We start from the raw sequence: 18,691 nt of genomic DNA, 5'->3' as shown, positions 1-18,691 counted from the left end.
AAATCATCAGGTCTTCTTTGCATAATTGATCATTCTCTCACTAGACATTTAACTCGTATTTTTTATATGTTGTCAAACCTTTCTGGATCTCTTCAGCCTTTGCGTTTGTTTTTATGACCTTTAGTGGACATTTTTAGGTCAGAAGAGTTTAATCTAAGTGAAGATTTGACTAAATCCTCCATGTTTCTCTATTCACATTTCCAAAGAACAACTTTTTACAAAGTTGCTCTTTGTACAACTTTGACAAAAAAAGATTCAGTGAAAGAAAGCTGACCCGGCCACACAGCTTTTCACTGTAATGAATGGCACCATTGGGATTATTGTATGTTATCTACAGGCTGCTTTATTAGGCCCTTCAATGACGTTAAATGAGTTTATAAACCTTTATGGTCCTTTAGGTGCAGCAGCAGTGAGAGAAGCTGAGTGCTTGTGAAATGGATGTTTGCTCAGCCAGATGTAAAATTGGGGTCAAAATGTTTCACCACAAAACATTGAAGCAGTTTGAATCTTGAATACTGATGAGGCAGGTGGAAAAGACGAAGTCCCCTCTGCATGAGCTCAGCGTCGGCGTTCGTCTGACTTCCACTGAACTGATGTCTGAATTCACTGCAAACTCTGAGAGTTTTTAACAAGCCACTTATAAGCTGCAAATGTCTTTAGTGTCGTGACTCCAGTGGTTTCCACTTGTCCATGCAGACACCAGTATTTCCACTGGTTTCCTCACATCTGGACTTTGTGTTTCAGGCAACAAAGTCTAGATGTGACCTAGGTTAGGGTTAGGGTAAGATTAACCCTAACCCTAACCCTTTCAGTTACTCCCACTACATGACTTTCAATTACAAATGTGGCCAAAACTTTTTCAATATTCTGCTGTCCAAAAAATCCAATTTTGCAATTGTGATTTTTCCATTAAATGTAATTCAAATGAATAAGTCTGCGTGTGATGAACTGTGAGAGCTCTGGTGGAGCAGAACAGTGACGACGAGAAAACGGCTGAATTCAGCACAGAAATGTTTTATAGAGAAACGGGAGTTTTTTCATAAAACCACAGGCTCTACGTTTTGTTTATTGGTTCATTTAATTCGCTCAGATCTTCTTCTCTCTAAAACAACTAAAACTCTCATTTCCACTAATTACATAAAAATGTTTTATTATTTTATTGATTTAGTAAATGCTCATCACCGAAGCGCCTCTCGGCATTTCCCTTAATATACCCAAAACAAACTGAAGAGTATTTACTCTGATTTATTGAAGTAATTGAACTGAAAGCGTGTCATGCTCTGTAACACGAAGGGGAAGTTTACTGATAAAACGTGCCAGATGTGTTTTACGCTGCCCGCTCACTCATAACGCCAAACACTGAAATTACCTTCAGTTCCAGGCAAAGCTTCAAATGACTTCCTGTTAATAAAAGCAGTTTTTTCCAGACGTGGCATCTGTCAGGAGCCTCTGGGGTTTTCAGTCACTGAGCGCTCGGTCTTTGTTACATTTACACTCTGAACATGAAATTCCACCTTCTTTATCACCTGGGAATATCCATAATTACCTCTTCCTGTTACAACACTTATTTCCTCGTTCCAGTCACAATTAGTGACTTGTGGGTTAATGATGCCTGACAAAGTAAACACATTGAGACGCCTCATTTCAACCAACCAAAGTGTGCTTTGAGTTCGGCTCAATTAAAACCAAACATCTAATACGGGAGGAGGTTCGGCCATAAAACAGACTATTTAACCCTCCAGAGTGACGACACGAGTCTTTTAACACAGCAGAGGGTTTAAACTCAACACACAGGAACCTCTCAGTATTTTTATCTTTTTCCTCCCTTTTTATTCTCTATTTTTGTGCCTGTAAAAGAAAATGCCTGGTTAAGTGCTTCAGTCGTTGAGTTTCCATTGGGCCAATAAAGGCTCAATTTGACATTACAAACAATGAGTTTGTGCAACAAACCAGATGTTTTACATGGCTCATCAACCAGGGTTTGGTAATAACTCTCTACTTTTACTCAATTATATTTACTTGAGTAACTTTTAAAGAAATAAAATAAACACTTTTAGGTTCTTTTTACTTGAGTATTTTCATCATGAAGTATCTCTACTCTGACTTGAGTAAAATTTCTGGATTTTCTACCCACTGAATGAAAAACAACACAAAAAATTCACCAGACACAATACACCTGCTGTTTTTTTTAAACTTTCAAACGTTTCCAGATAAACGTTTTTGCGAAATGTTACAGTTAATATCGTAATTTTTAAAAATTAAATGATCAGTTACGTCAGTGGACTTTTTCTTTCTGACAGAAGTAATTTCTTGCTATGTTTTATTTCCACTTTAGTAAATATGTTGAAGTTTTGCTGCTCTTACTTAGTTTTTAAGTTTTCTGCCCTCCTCTGTTGATCGATCCCAACCAGAAGAATAATCGATGAAACTGAATCTGCAGAGAATTGAATTGAATGTTTTTGTAACAAGGAGAAAAATGTAACATAAATAGTTCCTCTGTTCTCAGACAGACTCAAAATGAATGTTTTGATAATGTTTTGAAACCACACGTCCTCTTCCCACTCCCACTCCAGGCAGTCGGAGCAAAGCTGGTTGATGTATTACAGACATGCCCTTCTCTGTGGGAGGGATGAACTTTTGTGTGCAGAAAATACAAGGTCAAAAACAAAGTTTTCCATTACTTTTACTGCATAAACTCATATTTCTGCTCAGAGGATTAAAGTTGTTGTTCCTGAGTGTCTCTGGGATTCACATTTTAATCACCTTTACTGTAAAATAATTGTCTTAAATCAGTTAAATAACTGACACATGTGTCCATGTGTTAGCTACTTTGTCAGCTGCAGAATATATTTACTGTAGCATGTTTTTAATGCTTCAGTTTTAGTGTGAACAGACGTGTGCATCAGCTGCACTGCGATGCCCTGACTGAAGCGGAGGAAACGCCGTTCACTGATCTCTTTTCTCCCTCTTGTGGTTTGAACAGGACTGACATCTGGATGAGTGTCTGTGAAACTGACTTTGAATCTGTTTTACTATTGAATTTTATTATTTTAATATGTAAAGAACCTTGAGATGATACTTGTTGTGAAATTGTTCTTTATTATGGATAAATAAACTAAATTGAATTGAGTTACTATGCTTTCATAAATATTCTGACCTTCTCTGAGTTCAGGATGGAGAGATATACTGACCAGATATAATTAATAATCAGTTTGCCACTATGTATGACTTTAACTGTTAGATTGATGATGTTTCCATGGTTTATACAGGACTTGTTGCATTGTCTTTGCTCTGAAAACAACATGTATACCATCAGCTGAAACAGTTTTTTAGATGAGGATGGTATTCTGGAGGTTTTCCAATCAGTTTTAAAACTCTTCATAGAACAGAATCTGCTTTAATAAGAGTTTTAATGACATCCTTTTAGCATGTGATTTTGGTAATCATGTTGTTCTGATTTTACTTGACCAAACTGCTGCCTTTGATACAGTCGACCACAACATTTTAATATCGCGATTACGACATATTGTAGGTATTGGTGACACTGTTCTTAATTGGTTCAGGTCCTACCTGGAGGACAGAACATTTTCAGTAAATATTAGAGACTCTGAATCATCTACTGCTTCAATGTCATATGGTGTACCACAGGGCTCAATTCTGGGCCCACTGCTTTTCTGTCTTTATTTACTGCCTCTGGGTTCTATCCTCAGGAAACATGGGATTTCATTTCATTGTTATGCTGACGATTGCCAGATTTATTTGCCTCTGAAGCAGAAAGATTTCCAGTCAATCAAACATCTCCTGGCATGTCTAGGTGATATTAAAGCCTGGTTGGCTTTGAACTTTTTAAATTTTAACGAAAAGAAAACGGAGGTGATGGTGTTCGGACCCAGTGGCTCCTGTGAGTCCTCCTCTGTTGACCTTTGACCCTTGGAGGTGTATTTTAAACCTGTTATTACAGATCTTGGTTTTAAGGTGGACAGTGATTTTAAATTGGACAGCCAAATTAGAGCCGTGGTTAAGTCCAGTTTTTATCATTTAAGGCGATTGGCATCAGTAAAATCTTTTCTTTCCAGGCAGCATTTTGAAACAGTGATCCACGCTTTTATTTTGACTCGACTGGATTATTGTAACTCTCTATATCTGGGAGTCAGTCAGTCACTGCTCTCACATCTGCAACTGCTTCAGAATGCGGCTGCAAGACTTTTGACAGGAACTGGAAAGAGAGAGCATGTGACCCTGTCTTGGCTTCACTTCACTGGCTGCCTGTTTATTTTAGGATCCGTTTTAAAATTCTTATGTTTGTTTTTAAATCGCTGCATGATCTTGCCCTGGTTTACCTCACTGAACTTCTTCACCCTTACATACCTTATCGGTCTCTTGGAGGGACCGAGATCTAGACGGAAGCTCAGAGGGGACAGAGCTTTCTCTGTCGGGGTCCTAAGTTATGGATGACCTGCCTTTGCAGGTTAGAGGCCCCTTCACTGTCCACTTTTAAAGCTTGTCTTAAAACCCATTTATTTTACTTGGCCTTCAACTCCAGCGAGATCTAGTTTTATATTGTGTTTGTTTGTTTTAAACTGTATTTGTGTTTATCTATTTTATGTACAGCACTTTGTTTCAGCTGTGGTTGTTTAAAGTGCTTTATAAATAAAGTTGGTATGGTATAGTATGGTATTATAATGACCTGAGTGAGACAGCAGAGGAATATGTATTACTAGACTTTCAAATGTTAATAAAACCTTTAAAAGATTCAAAAGTTCAAATGGTTGATTAACATTGATTTAAAAACATTTAAAGTTGTTTTGTGTTTGAGTCACTATAATAAGATATTACGCTTTGACCAAGTAGTTAAATTTAAGATTTTACGTTTTATTGCTTTCTTGTTGGTGAATGATTGATTTGTCTAAACTGCATTAAGCTTTTATTAATATTTCCCAGGCTGTGGTCTCCACTCACACTGTAGAGCAGAGTTCAGAGAGCTTCTGTTCCTCTGAGAAAAACCTCGGATAATATGAATCACAATAACATCTAATTTCCCTCTGGGGTCAATAAAGTATTTACGAAGAGAACGGAACTGTTCTTCACCTGCTTTGTGACCCAGATTCTCTCATGTTCCTCTGAATGTATCTGAAATTTCACCTGTAGTAATGAACTTTGACCAGTTGGGGCAGCATAGCGCCAGTTATGCACCGTCTGAACGTAGTGGAAGAAGAAGCGCGGAAAAACAGACGGTGATGTTGGAGGAGCTGAGTTTTCTGTGTTTTGCAGCTGAAATGCGAGATGTGGTGATGACTCGGTGAGTTGTGAGCAGGTTGGTTTATCAGTTTGACTCGGTGAGTTGTGAGCAGGTTGGTTTATCAGTTTGACTCGGTGAGTTGTGAGCAGGTTGGTTTATCAGTTTGACTCGGTGAGTTGTGAGCAGGTTGGTTTATCAGTTTGACTCGGTGTGAAACGCGCGGAGTTTAAACTGACGGACGTCGAGCGGTTGCTTTAAAAGCTGCTGAAACAGACACAACATGGCGTCCGGCTCGGGCTCTTCAGCTCAGACGCGAATATTGAAGTAACTCAGTGGCAGATTTTCACTTTGTATCCGGTGAAGTTGAGGCTAAAAGGCTAAAAGCTTTAGCCGGGGCTCCGCACCATTTCTAAGCCGGCGAGACAAGCGCCGCCACGCGAGGAGGGGATTAGTGTGTGTTTCAGCTCAAGCGGGAAGAGCTGAACAGTAAGTCAGAATAGGAAAATAAAATGTTTTTTAACTAATGAATCCCCTGAAAACAAAATAATAATAATAAAAAAATAGAAGACGATCATTTAATTTCACACTCACTGTGTGACATTACGATAAATTTGCTCTAAATGAAATGCTACATTAATGTCCTTACTGGTAAAAGTGCCGTTTGGAACAGCTTAATTAGGTGACATGCTGTGAGTTTCCTTTCCATAAGTTAAGTGGAGGCATTAAATGAAATAAAACCAAACCCTTTTTATTTAAGCTTTAAACCGCAAATAAAAACTGAGCATCCAGAAATATGAGACTGAACAGAAGAATAGAATAGAAACTTCCTTTATTGTCCCACAGGAGCAAGTTAAAGGTAAACCGTAGCATGGAGATACAAACTGTGATATAAAGTGAGAATAAAAAAAGCACACTAAGATTAGGTGGATGACCTGAGTGAAGTTGGCCCTTTTGACCTTTAACCTTTCATTAATATTTTCAAAGCCAAAGCAGCACAAACAAAAAATTTTGCTGCACAAACCAGCACAAACGCGGCCGAGTTGATTGACACCTATTTCGTCTGATTCGAAGAAGTTTGGGGGGAGGTTGACCTTTGATGACCTCTAAAAACATTTTGTTATATCTTTCAAATGATAGCAGCACAAACAAAAAAAATTGCTTCACAAACCAGCACAGACGCAGCATAAACGTTTGACACCAATTTTGTCTGATTTGAAGAAGGTGGGGGTACTGGTTGACCTTTTGACCTTTAACCTTTCATTAATATCTTCAAAGCCAAAGCAGCACAAACAAAAAAATTTGCTGCACAAACCAGCACAAACGCGGCCGAGTTGATTGACACCATTTTTGTCTGATTTGAAGAAAATGGGGTGGGGGATGGTTGACCTTTGATGACCTCTAAAAACATTTTGTTCTATGTTTCAAATGATGGCAGCACAAACAAACAGAAATTGCTGCACAAACGCAGCACAAACGTTGGACACCAATTTTGTCTGATTTGAAGAAGGTGGGGGTACTGGTTGACCTTTTGACCTTTAACCTTTCATTAATATCTTCAAAGCCAAAGCAGCACAAACAAAAATGTTTGCTGCACAACCAGCACAAACGCGGCCGAGTTGATTGACATCTATTTTGTCTGATTCGAAAAAGGTGGGGGGGCTGGTTGACCTTTGATGACCTCTAAAACGTTTCTTTATATCTTGAAAATGACAGCAGCACAAACGAAAATTTTTGCTACACAAACCAGCACAAACGTTTGACACCAATTTTGTCTTATTTGAAGAAGGTGGGGGGGCAACTTCACTCAGGTGACAGAATGTGCATCTGAGTAGAACAATTCTAGAAATGTATGCATAAAAAAACAGACTGTTTTCAAGAAATTAAAAACCTGTGAATGACATCAGGGATGTAAAACAGTTTATTGTTCTAAAGTCTGAACAGCTCCTGGAAGGAAGGATCTATGCTTATGCTCCTTTGTGCACCTCAGATACAGAAAAGAAGCTAAACTGAGGCGTCCGTTTCTGCACCTCAGATGCAACCTGAAGCAGATCTCAGGGTTTGCAACAGCTTGACAGGAAATAAACAGAAATAGACATAAATTAGTTTCTGTTTACCTCTTTGTGTTATTCTGGTCGATTTTATCGAAAAAGCTGACTATTTGCGGCAGCCTTGAGCTCTGCTCTGTGTGTTTCTGTTTCATGCGTGTCTAAAACACACAGCTGGTGTGTAGCTGTGTTTAGACACTGTTGACAACAGCTGGTTTAATTGCAGGTTCTGGTCAGAATGGTCCGGGTGGTGATGTTCCGTTTGACCCAGGCTGCAGCGTGCTGTTCCTCCTTGTTATTGAAAAAGGAGGAACGGTTTCTGGTTGCTTTGCAGAAGTTACAGCTGCAGCCTGTAGAAGCAGAGCTGCGGTTTCACAGCTGGAGTCAAAATGTCTGCTCCCAGATTCTACGTGGTGTCAGCTTGTTACTGTGTGCAGAGGTAACCGAGCTACTTGCAGACACTTGAATGGTCGCGCTGCTCCTTTATCTCGCCTCCGTGACGCTCGGTGAGCTGATGTCTCGTGTGGCGCTGCAGCCTGAGCCCAAACCTCAGTCAGACCTCAGATCAGCGCTGCAGCCTGACGCACATCAAACCGTTCTCTGAACTTCCTCAGACTTCAAAAGATATAAACTAAACAAAGTTTCCTCTGGTTTCTTCTTGTCTGCCTTCAGGCTCTGTCTGCAAAGCTGGTTTGGATCTTCGCCTCTCTGGCGTCTGCCTGGTTCTCAAAGGACTCGTCTCACCACAGAACCCGTCGGCCTGGTTACCGCCGCCTTGAGGAATGTTGGGTGTCGTTGCGTCATCCTGTGTTCCTCTGATTGCTGCCTGCAGGTCTGGTTTGTTCTCTGCTGCTCCGGCAGCGTAGATGTGGTTGGTGGAGGAGAGCCAGGTCACCTGATGGAGTTCTCTCCCCCTGTGTGGGAGGTGCTCAGATAAAAAGCTCTGAAGATTGTTGCTGATTTTACTTCACCCTGGTGAATCATTTCGGCTTACAGGCTGATTTACAACATGCTGGAGAAAATGAACCGTTATTAATAATTAATCAGCTTTATCTGAGCTTATAGAAGAAAATCCACACCTTAAACTCAACAATTCACCAACGAAACGTAATTAATACATCTGGTTTGTTTGTTTGTGCTTTATTACAGTATAATAACCCTTCTGCTTGCTTAAAGATGATCTATTGCGCTTCCTTGATCAGGGTGGAATAGGTCTCTATGCAAAACATGCTCATTACATGTGTTTTGATCAAATTATTCTTATTTACTGAGGTTTTAGTCAGCCTGTTTTCAGAATGAGCTGCTCTAAAGTGTCTTGTCTCTAAAACCAGACACTCTAAAACAAGCTGTGGCCAGAAGCTGCTGCTGCCGCCGCCGCTGCTGCCGCCGCTGCTGCAGCTACTGCTGCAGCCGCTGCTGCTGCCACCGCTGCCGCTGCTGCTGCTGCCGCTACCGCGGCTGCTGCTGCTGCTGCCGCTGCCGCTGCTGCCGCCGCCGCTGCTGCTGCCCCTGCCGCTGCAGCCGCTACCGCGGCTGCTGCTGCTGCCCCTGCTGCGGCTGCTGCAGCTGCCGCCAGTTCAGCGCTCTTTCATTCATGCTGCAAAAGCATAAATGAAAACATAAATTTGTGGCCTTAAAAAAAATCAGCTTTTTTAAAGTGCTTCTGCTGTTTTTAGAATGAGATTAAATTATTAAAAATATGCAAAATGTGCATTTTTCATAATAGAACCCTTTCATAAGTTAATGAATTTTGACAGATAGAAGTTGGTCAACATTATGAGTCACACAAATAAGTAGACAATGTATTATTTTTTTTAAAGCTTTTATGCAGCCTTATTTTTGCTGTTCCTGCTGTTAAACAGCAACATTAGATCATAAAGATGATTATTACTCTGTAAACAATATAATTAACAGTGAAAACAGCTGGACTTTGTGTCCTTCAAAAATAATATCTTATATTTGACTAAATAAACCTGCAAATCGTTTAGATGTTAAAGTTTCCGCCCCGTATCAAAGTCTCAGAGGTGAATTAATGTTTCTGCTCAGTCATATTATTGAATCTTCCTCTTATGAGCTGAAAACTACAAGAGATGAATATAAAAATAATACAAATGAAAATATAGAATTTATGTGTGCATGTATTTTTGACTGGAATATCAGGCACATTTCTTTTAGATCCTCAACTTGCATGAAAAAAATCAAGCATTAAAAGGCGGCCATCTTTAAATCTGCTGAAAGAACACAACTTATTTCTGATTACAGATAAAAAGAAATTAGTGACCAAAAAAATAAAAAGTCACAGAAATATAAAAGAAAAATCAATATCAGTGAACCTGGAGTAACATAGTTTGCCTTTTTTAATGTTAATGTTTTTTAACATTAAAATTTCTACTTTAAAAACATTGTTTTCACAGCTAAAGTGTTTAAATTCTCAATGAATCTTTTTATAATCTGTTTTCACTGAAGAATGTGAACTGAAAACTTTTCAGTCCTAAATCTGTAGTTCCAGCAAAACAGTCAGCAGATGGCAGCAGAATCACTCAGTTCAACCTGAACGTTCAGTTTCTGTAACATGTGGAGCCAGAAAGGGTCATACTTAATGAATGTTAAAAAAAAATAAATATTGAATCCAAATGTCAAATTTTGCTCTTGAGCTCTGAGAAGTATGAAAAGTTTATTTAAAATAAAAAGCAGTGCAGCCAATCTTTGTTTCTGAATAAAGATTGAGTTTTATTGTTTATTAATCCATTGTATGTTTTCAACTGTTTCTTTTTCAATTTGTCAGTTTCACATATTTTTATTTTCAGGGTCTGAGATGCTAACGCTCACAGGGAGACATGATGACGCTATAAAACAAATCTAATTTTATCCTGTCGCCTTTTTCTCTCAGGGAAATTCAAGCCTCCCTTGTGCCGATTCGAACGGCTGTGAGCGGAGCGGACAATCCTTTGGAAATGAGACCAGGAGATCATTCTTACGATGCTCCGGACCTGCAGGATCAAACAGCAAAAACCGAACCAGACAGGCAGAGCGGGAGATTTATTTCTTTATCCCGGATTCAAACCCACAACCACTCCTTCAAGCTGATCCTGAACCTCGTTTTCCACGACTGCAGTCATTCAAGAGGAAATGTGCAGGTGTGAATGTTTTTCTCTTTACTCTGATGTAGAATATTTAATTTGAATAAAGATCTGTGAAATTTAATATTTATGTTTATGGAAACGTTTAAGCTCATAAAAACTTTTCCTGCTTCAAATTAAATATCTTCTCTTTATGAAGAGTTGGGACAGCAAACCCTGACAGAAAACTAACATCATGATAAATCATTTTATCATTTATAATGATAAATGATAATCTATCATCATTGATCAATTTTCATTAGCTATAATTTAGTTATAGCTAATTAAATGAGCTATTTTGTTTGCTAACAGCTAAAGTATCTGGCAGCTAAAGTGTCTGTTAGCATGATAATCAAAATATTTGTTATGTTTGTACAAGAAGAATCTCCTAACCAGGAGCTAAAATAGCAAGCTAACAGCTAAACTATTATACGTATTTAGTAGGGCTGAAAATCAGAACTGGCCGGTCACCTAAAGAAAACCAGAAATAATTAGTTACTGGTTTTAATCTTTCAGCTCTTTTAATGGTAAAACATCAACCTGACTGAGGACTTAATGAAAATTAACTTATTTCTTGGCAGGATTAAAGAGTCGCATCAGAAATGTCCCTTTTTAAACAAATAAGTAATAAATGCTAAATTATTTCCCTATTGGTGATCGTTCCAATATTGATCAGTCCTTCTCATAGTTACTGTCAGAGGTTTGTCACTGTTGGCATTGACGCAGCACTGCAGCATGTTTGAGTTCCCTCTATGTTTACTTTACTGCACAGAAGAGACACAAAGTACAGAAAACAGCCAACGCAACGTTGCTCAACTCGGATCGGACCTGACTGTTTCTGGTGAGTCAGAGGTTCAACAAACAGAACCAGCAGGATTCAAAAGATCCGAGTGGCGGGCTGCAGGAACATTCAGGATCTTCAGAGGAAGAACGACAGAAGGATGAAGAAGCTCAGTTTACTGCTCTGTCTGGTTTCTGTGGCCATAACACAGGTGAGACAACTAATGAACTTTATCAGAAACTTTACCTGAAAATCTGCTGAAAACGACATGGTGAGAAGTTTAGATGAACAGAAATAAAAACCTGATCCAAGTACAACAATGGATTGTTCTAATAAAAACTCTAGTTGGTTGCAGTTGTCTTAAGATTCAATTCACAAAATAAACTTTAATATCAACTTTAAAATCTGATTTTCCTAAAGTAGCTTTAGTGAACAGTTAATGAACCAAACAGTTTCAATATCTGCAAAGTTTTTGTTGAAATTGTTATTTTTTTGTCCTGATCATTCGTCTCCAACAAGATAATGTTTGTCTGCGTTTTTCATCCAGGCCGTGTTGTTGGACCCAAGAGGAGCCCGACCGGTGGAACCGTCCACCAGAGATGAGAAATGTGCCACCCAGAGAGAGTGGCCTTTCTGCTCAGACGACGACTGGGTAAAGCAGCAATAAGAATATGAACATTAGATTTTAATACAGTTCACCTTCTGCTGAACTGGTTTCACTGATTTTTGTAAAAATAAGCCTCATAAAACAAATTTAAAGCAACCAGCAATGAAATACAATAAAACTTTTTTCTTTTATTAACTTTTAGTGTTTGCAAACTTCAATCTGAATTAGTTACTGCTGTCAGAATTAAGCTAGTTAGCTTCATTTGTTACATTTTTATTTTATTTACATTTTTTATTAGTTATTATAACTTGATATGTCAACTCATTTACTATTAGATTTTATTTTGTGTCAACAAAAAAAGAAAGTTAAGCTGAATGTAACGCTTGATGCGCAGACCTGACTGCAAAGTATAGTGTTAACCAGTTTGTAGATCAGAAGTAGGTACGACATGGAGTCATGATTGGGTGAATAATTAATACAACTGATGCCAAAAAAGGTTTGTTAATACTGCTATTTATTGCAGTGGCAATAATAATAATAGTAATAACAATGATAATGATAATACCAAAACAACAAAAATAAATAAAGTTCTCAAAAAAACAGGAAAAGAGAAAACAAACAAAACACTTATGTCAGTGACACTTCAAAACCTAGTAGAGTCCACAAGAGGTCCAAAAAATGAAGGGAGAATAGTTATTTTCCCTTTTTTTGATACTCCTTAGAGTCTGTTCAGTTCCTATATGGAAAGTGTAGTTCTGTTTCCTACCACCAGATGGTGGGTGGGTAGCTCGCCATCTTCCGTCATCCAGTGTATCCGTGCAGGAGTCCGGAAGAAAAAAAAACCTGACCTAAAAGGCCAGCAAACACACATTAAGTTCATATATAAATTTTATATTTATATAAAACAAATACATACTTGCTATGTTTTGACAATTTCATTATAATAAGGAAAAAATCCTTTTAAAAAGTGCACTTCATAATTCAAGTTCAAAGTTTCTTAATTGACATAATTAGCAGTCGTTAAACAACAACTAATTGAATCAAAATCAATCAATTTAAAAATGTGATTGATCAAAGTAGCTACAACAAATCATGTTGGATACCAGACTTCATTGCTGCACCAGCATAGAAAACAACACCAACAAAGAAATCATGAAAAATAATCAAATCTAAGTTAAAAGGGAAACCTTTAAGTATTAAAGGGGTAGTCTTTAATTCGGCTGAAACAGTGTGACTTGTCATTAAGTAGATAATTCATAAATAGACTAAATGATGTGGCCCCTGATTGTCGAGTTGGTAGCTAATGCTAACTGGCGGAGCGTAGCAAAAGTAACGGCCTACTGTAAATGACTGTTATTTACTCACCGTCGAGTAACGGATTGTCTGAGGAGGTGGATGCAATGGTAACTTGTTCAATTCAGGAAGGTGTTCCAGCTGTTAATGGGCGAATATTGCAATGGGAGGGAATGTTAGCGGCGCTATTATTGCAGATACAATACGTCAAGTCAGATGGTATTTAACAACTCACCAGAATCTTCAAAGTTGAGTTTAGATTAAATGAGTGATGAGTCGATTTATAACTTCAAGTTGTTTTATCAACAACGGACGCGACAACCAACAGTGAGCGGCAGCCAACCCGGAAACACACATGACAATGAACTTAAAGGGATGGGCTTAAAAGGGAAGGTGATTGGGTCATGTCGGTCACATGGGTTACATGAAGGATAAACTCAGAGGTTTTATTTTAGTTTGCTTTTTATTGTTAAATTATTAATATCTTTTATATTCTGTGCGTTGATCTGAAGGTCCACTGAAATGAAAATGTTTATTTTTATTATTTCGGGATTCTCCTGTCAGGTTTTTGGTTTACATTTGTTCATGTTTTCCCACAGAACTCAAAATGCCCGTCGGCTGCAGGATTCAGGGCCTGTTGGATAAAAACGACCAGCTGCTGAAGAAGATCGCCAAGATCCGCAGCCTGCTGGATCAGCACAAGGCCCGGCATCGCTCCGTGGACCTGGTGTCCAAGCAGACCTACGACATCCTGAGGGAGAAACTCACCCTGGACACCGGAAATGACAACATGTACTACGACCTGGCCCAGACGCTGCGCCAGCGCATCACTGAGATGAAGGTCCGAATCGAAAGGCAGCACCAAGCGCTGGCGGCGCTGAAGAGTCGGGTCAAAGACCAGGTGGCGGAAATGCTGAAACTGGAGGTACAAAAACTGCAAACGCTTCAACCAGAAAAATTATTGATAATTTATGTGCATTTCATCTGGCAGCTAAAACAAGGCTTTTATTCTTGTAATACTGAAAATACACATTTTATTGGTTATTGATAAGAGTCTGAACCATTTCTGATATGCTATTTTTTAAAATATATATATTTAAAAACCTGATCTTTCTAAAAACGGGTCTTTATTTTATAGTTTTACTATATTTCTTACCTCATCCTGTCAGGTTTGAATAATTTTGGGCCTGGTTGTTCAAAATTCAGAAAACTGTAAAAAAATGTTCATTTATTTGTGAAAGTTGCTGTTTTTTGGGGGGTTTTTTGTTTGTCATAAAACAGATTTGAGTTAAATCAGTAGGTTTTAAATCATAAATCTCAAATACAATAATTAAAATAAAGCTTTAAAACTTGGTGCTTATGAAAACAAACTTAAAAGCCTAAATAAAGCATTTTATCTCTGACTTTAATTTGATTTTAGATGCTTGATTTCTCCTTTTACAAACAAAAACTGGATAGAGACTGAAGAAAAAGAGTAAAGTCGTATAAGCTGTGAAATGTGATCTGTTTTCTAATATCTATAATTCTGCTTTTATTTGGTTTATCATAAGGAAAGTAAATGTCACTGCCTGGGAAAGAGAAGCATTTAAATCAGGCAGCAGCAAAACGTAAAGATTTATCTTTGTACTGATTTTTGTTTTTCTATTAGGTGGATATTGACATTAAGCTGCGCTCCTGCAAGGGATCCTGCGGCGGACACACCGTGTACCAGGTGGACCGGGACAGCTACGTGACTCTGGACAAACAGGTGAACACGTCACACTTCTAACACCAATGTAGCTCCATAAGTCAGAAACTGCATCTATTGTGATTTATGTAATGGATGCAAACTCAGTTGTTTTTGCATCCAGGTTACTTGAAAAAGAAAAAACTGCAAATAAATGGCTGACGCAGCAAAGATCATAATGAAGAGAAGTAATTTCCTCAGTGTAAAGAATCATGTTTGATGCGGCGTCTCCCAGGTGAACCAGCTGGACGCCCAGGCGGCCCAGAGCGTGGACACGGTGAGGACGCTGTACGTGATGAAGAGCCGCCCGCTGCAGGACGTCATCGTCGACTCCAGGTTCAAATCCAAGGATGTGGCGGCTCAGCGGACGGAGGACTTGTTCCCTCAGGTGAGGAGCGCTTTGGGTTCTCTAGAAACAAACCTTTAAAGAGGCGTGACGTATTTAAGCAGAGAGAAACTGAAGGACATGAGAAATAAATCCCAGAAAATAATGAAATGATGTCATTAACTTTATCATGATGATAATGAAATAGCAATGTTCTCTTAAAGACTTAGAAACTTTACTACATCCCAAAAATTAAATAAAATCCACACAGAATCAAAATTATAACAATAATTGATTATTACATTCTACATTCAGTTCTACATTTTTCACGTTTGAGTAATTTAGCATATTGGGTGATTTTATTGGGCTAAAATTGAAAATATCTGGTCAAACTCTTGTCCAGCTTTCCTAATGTGATCTGGATGATTTTCTGTCAGATTGTTTCCATGCCTTAACCTCAGCCTGATGAACTATGACCTTCCTGAATGACTTTCTGCCCACAGAAGGATGAAATCATTGGCTCCCATTCTTAAGTCGTAGTTTTTCTGTTTCCAGGTGAATACTGTTCAGTTCATCCTGGAGGAGGAAGGCTCCAGCTCATCTCCAGCCACCGTCTCCAAGGTCCCAGGTACTTCCCACTCAACGTCTCCCTCCTCACCATCATCCTCATCCTCCTCTTCCGGATCCCCGTCTAAATCCATCACCGAGCTCTCAGGACGAGGCGACGGCGATTTTATCAGCGGCTTCGACGGCACAGGACTGGCGGCCCCGCCCAGCATGGGCGTGAGCACCAAAACTGTCAGCTGCACCAGAACCATCAGGAGGACGGTCGTCCACACCAAAGACGGGCCGGTGGAGCGGGTGGAGGAAGTGGGCGGCGGACCCGGATGTGACGGGACGGTCGGCTTGTCAAAGGGTGGCCTGGGCTCCTTGTTCCCAACGCTCGGCGGCTCAACGTCCGGCGGCTCAACGTCCTCTTCATCCTTCTCATCCTTCCACTCCAGCGGATCCAAGGGAAGCATTCTGGCAGATTCTAAATCCGGGTTGAACCCGTTTGGAACCGACTTCGGCGCGTTCATGACCGACAACACAGAGGACGACCTTCCTGATTTCCATGCTCGCAGTGTGAAGAGCGCGGTTGTGGAACGGCAGGCGGACTTTGTAGGAACAGGTACCAAAACAACCGAACTGGAGTAGGACCAGTAGGAGACGGGAAGGAGGAGGCCAGACAGACAGCTAGCTTGTTAGCTAGCCTTACGTACCAAAATCAGGAAGTGAATACAAAGCTGCTATTTTATTGGTTTCCACATTTAAACATTTAATGTGACGTAAAAGTTTGCATTGAAAAGTTGAACTAACACATTGATTCTCCAAAGACTTTAAAACCTTTTTATTATCGAACATCGACCCATTATGTAACAAATACAACTTTAAACGTTTCCAGTTGTCCAAACGAGGGCTGGGTGGCCTAAAAAATCTCCAGATCCAATTTAGAGTTTTAGTTGACTTTTTGATGTTTTTTCTAAAGAAATTACAAATGACAGAAAAGATGTAAAAAATCGAGAATATAGTCATAATGTCACCAGAAGAATGTCTTGAACTCTGGTTCGTTTGGGGAGGCGTGGCCTCGGTTTGGTTGAAATGAACTCTGGTTCAGGCGACCGCTCCAAAATCAGGAAGTGGACTACAGCGCAGGGCATTCTGGGTAAATACATCCAAAACAAACGTGAGACTCTCACACTAACGGAAGGAATGGCTCGTGGTCTTTTACCAAGTCTAAAGAGAAATTCGACAGCTGCTCAAATCTGAAGCTGCTTGTTGACATTTTGTGGAGAGGAAGTTGCACTCAGTGTTCAGATTGTCCTCTTGTTTCCTGTAGTGGTTCTTGGTGCAGCGCCCCCACAGGCGAGGAGGGGAACAGGTTTTTCAAATTAGCTTGTTCAGTTTGACAGTGAAGTGAGAAAGAGAAACACAGCAGCTGAAAATGCAACAAATGTTGCAATTTTGGTCCCAAATTGACATGAGAATACCAGACAACCAGGTGGAAAGAGCGCCACTGATTGATTGATTGATTGATTGATTGATTGATTGATTGATTGATTCGATTTGTCGCCCAGCCCTGGTGCAGACAGAGTAGACCTGGGAGATTTAGGAAGGAAGCGTTTTTTCTGCAGTAAGTTTGAGCCGGCTCATCCAAAGCCGTCCTCGCTAATTCGCGGTCTTCGGTGTTTGCCCCTCTGTCCCCAGATTGCGTCGACGTCCACCAGAAGCACCTGAAAGGTGAAGCAAATGGTCTTTTTAGGATCAAACCCGCCGGCTCCATGGCGGCCATGGAAGTCTACTGCCACCAGGAGGGCATAATGGGCGGGTGGTTGTTAGTCCAGCAGAGAGAGAGCGGCTCCGTCAGCTTCAACCGCTCCTGGGCCGAGTACCGCGACGGCTTCGGCTCGGTGGACGCTCTGGGGAAGGGGGAGTTCTGGCTGGGCAACCAGAACCTCCACCTGCTGACCAACCAGGGGGAGACCATGCTGAAGGTGGAGCTGGTGGACTGGGAGGGGGGCGTAGCCACGGCTGAGTACACGGTCAGGGTGGGCACCGAGGACGAGGGCTTCCCCCTGCAGGCGTCCGGATACACCGGAGACGCCGGGGACGCTCTGACCTCCCACAGCGGGGTCAAGTTCAGCACCTTCGACAAAGACAATGACGTGTCGGAGGCGAACTGTGCGGAGGCGTACGGCGGCGGCTGGTGGTACAACAGCTGCCAGGCGGTGAACTTAAACGGGATTTATTACAAAGGAACATATGACCCAGAAACAAACACACCTTACAAAACGGCGAACGGCGTGGTGTGGCCCACGTTTAAACCGGCCACTTACAGCCTGAAGGCGGCGCGGATGTTCATCCGACCGGCCACCTTCTGATCCAAACCAGGGCCGGAAAACTCATGTTGGGCCAAAACAGGACCAAGAACGTTCTCAAAGAGACCAGAATTAAAACCTCTTACAATATTCTAATTTGGATACATTTGCAAAAGTTTTTGCACTTCTGACGTTACTCCCAATCATGAACTAAAGCTTTACATCCAGGCTGAGGCAGCAGAGTAGTAGAAGTAAGAAATACTGCCACCTGCAGGTGGGAGTTAACATCACTAAAACCCATTTTTGCAGAAAATTTGCAACAAACACAATTGCATTAGAACAAAGCATGCAGGGATTTATTGATTTTGCCTAAATTTCTGGAGGAACTGATTGATGTAACTTTAGAGGACCACATAAAACACTAACGTGGGCCAGACTTGGCCCCCGGGCCTCGAGTTTGACACATGGATCCAATCACTAAACCTCATAAGCATCTAGAAGTTTGTCCATTTACTGCATGCAAACAGAAATGAGGATGAGCCTGACGGTTTACCTGTTAGCACAATGTTAGCCAATGAACTGAACTGTATCGATCTGTTAGCTTGAACTGTCCAATGTTCTCCATGCTGCTGAACCCTGTGAGGATCAGAGAACTAAATCTGATCAATAAATAAAGACTCTGTGTTCACTTCACCTGC

General features: G+C 40.3%; 1 protein-coding gene across 1 annotated transcript; it reads left to right on the top strand.

Annotated features, from left to right (window-relative positions):
• Window positions 1–11,175: 11,175 nt before the first annotated feature.
• On the top strand, window positions 11,176–18,686 carry LOC129351354 (fibrinogen alpha chain-like). The gene is given in 8 exon segments (XM_055020229.1): window positions 11,176–11,395; window positions 11,732–11,836; window positions 13,684–13,696; window positions 13,699–14,009; window positions 14,733–14,831; window positions 15,046–15,198; window positions 15,691–16,306; window positions 17,383–18,686. Coding segments are annotated over 8 exon segments (2,022 nt in total). The 5' UTR covers window positions 11,176–11,344; the 3' UTR covers window positions 18,057–18,686.
• Window positions 18,687–18,691: the final 5 nt, after the last annotated feature.

Source organism: Poeciliopsis prolifica, unplaced genomic scaffold (assembly GCF_027474105.1).
Source record: "Poeciliopsis prolifica strain line A6 unplaced genomic scaffold, Auburn_PproV2 SCAFFOLD066, whole genome shotgun sequence".
NCBI classification, from domain to species: Eukaryota; Metazoa; Chordata; class Actinopteri; order Cyprinodontiformes; family Poeciliidae; genus Poeciliopsis; species Poeciliopsis prolifica.
The sequence above is the reverse complement of the archived record's forward strand: the minus strand, read 5'-3'. Positions and strand labels throughout refer to the sequence as shown.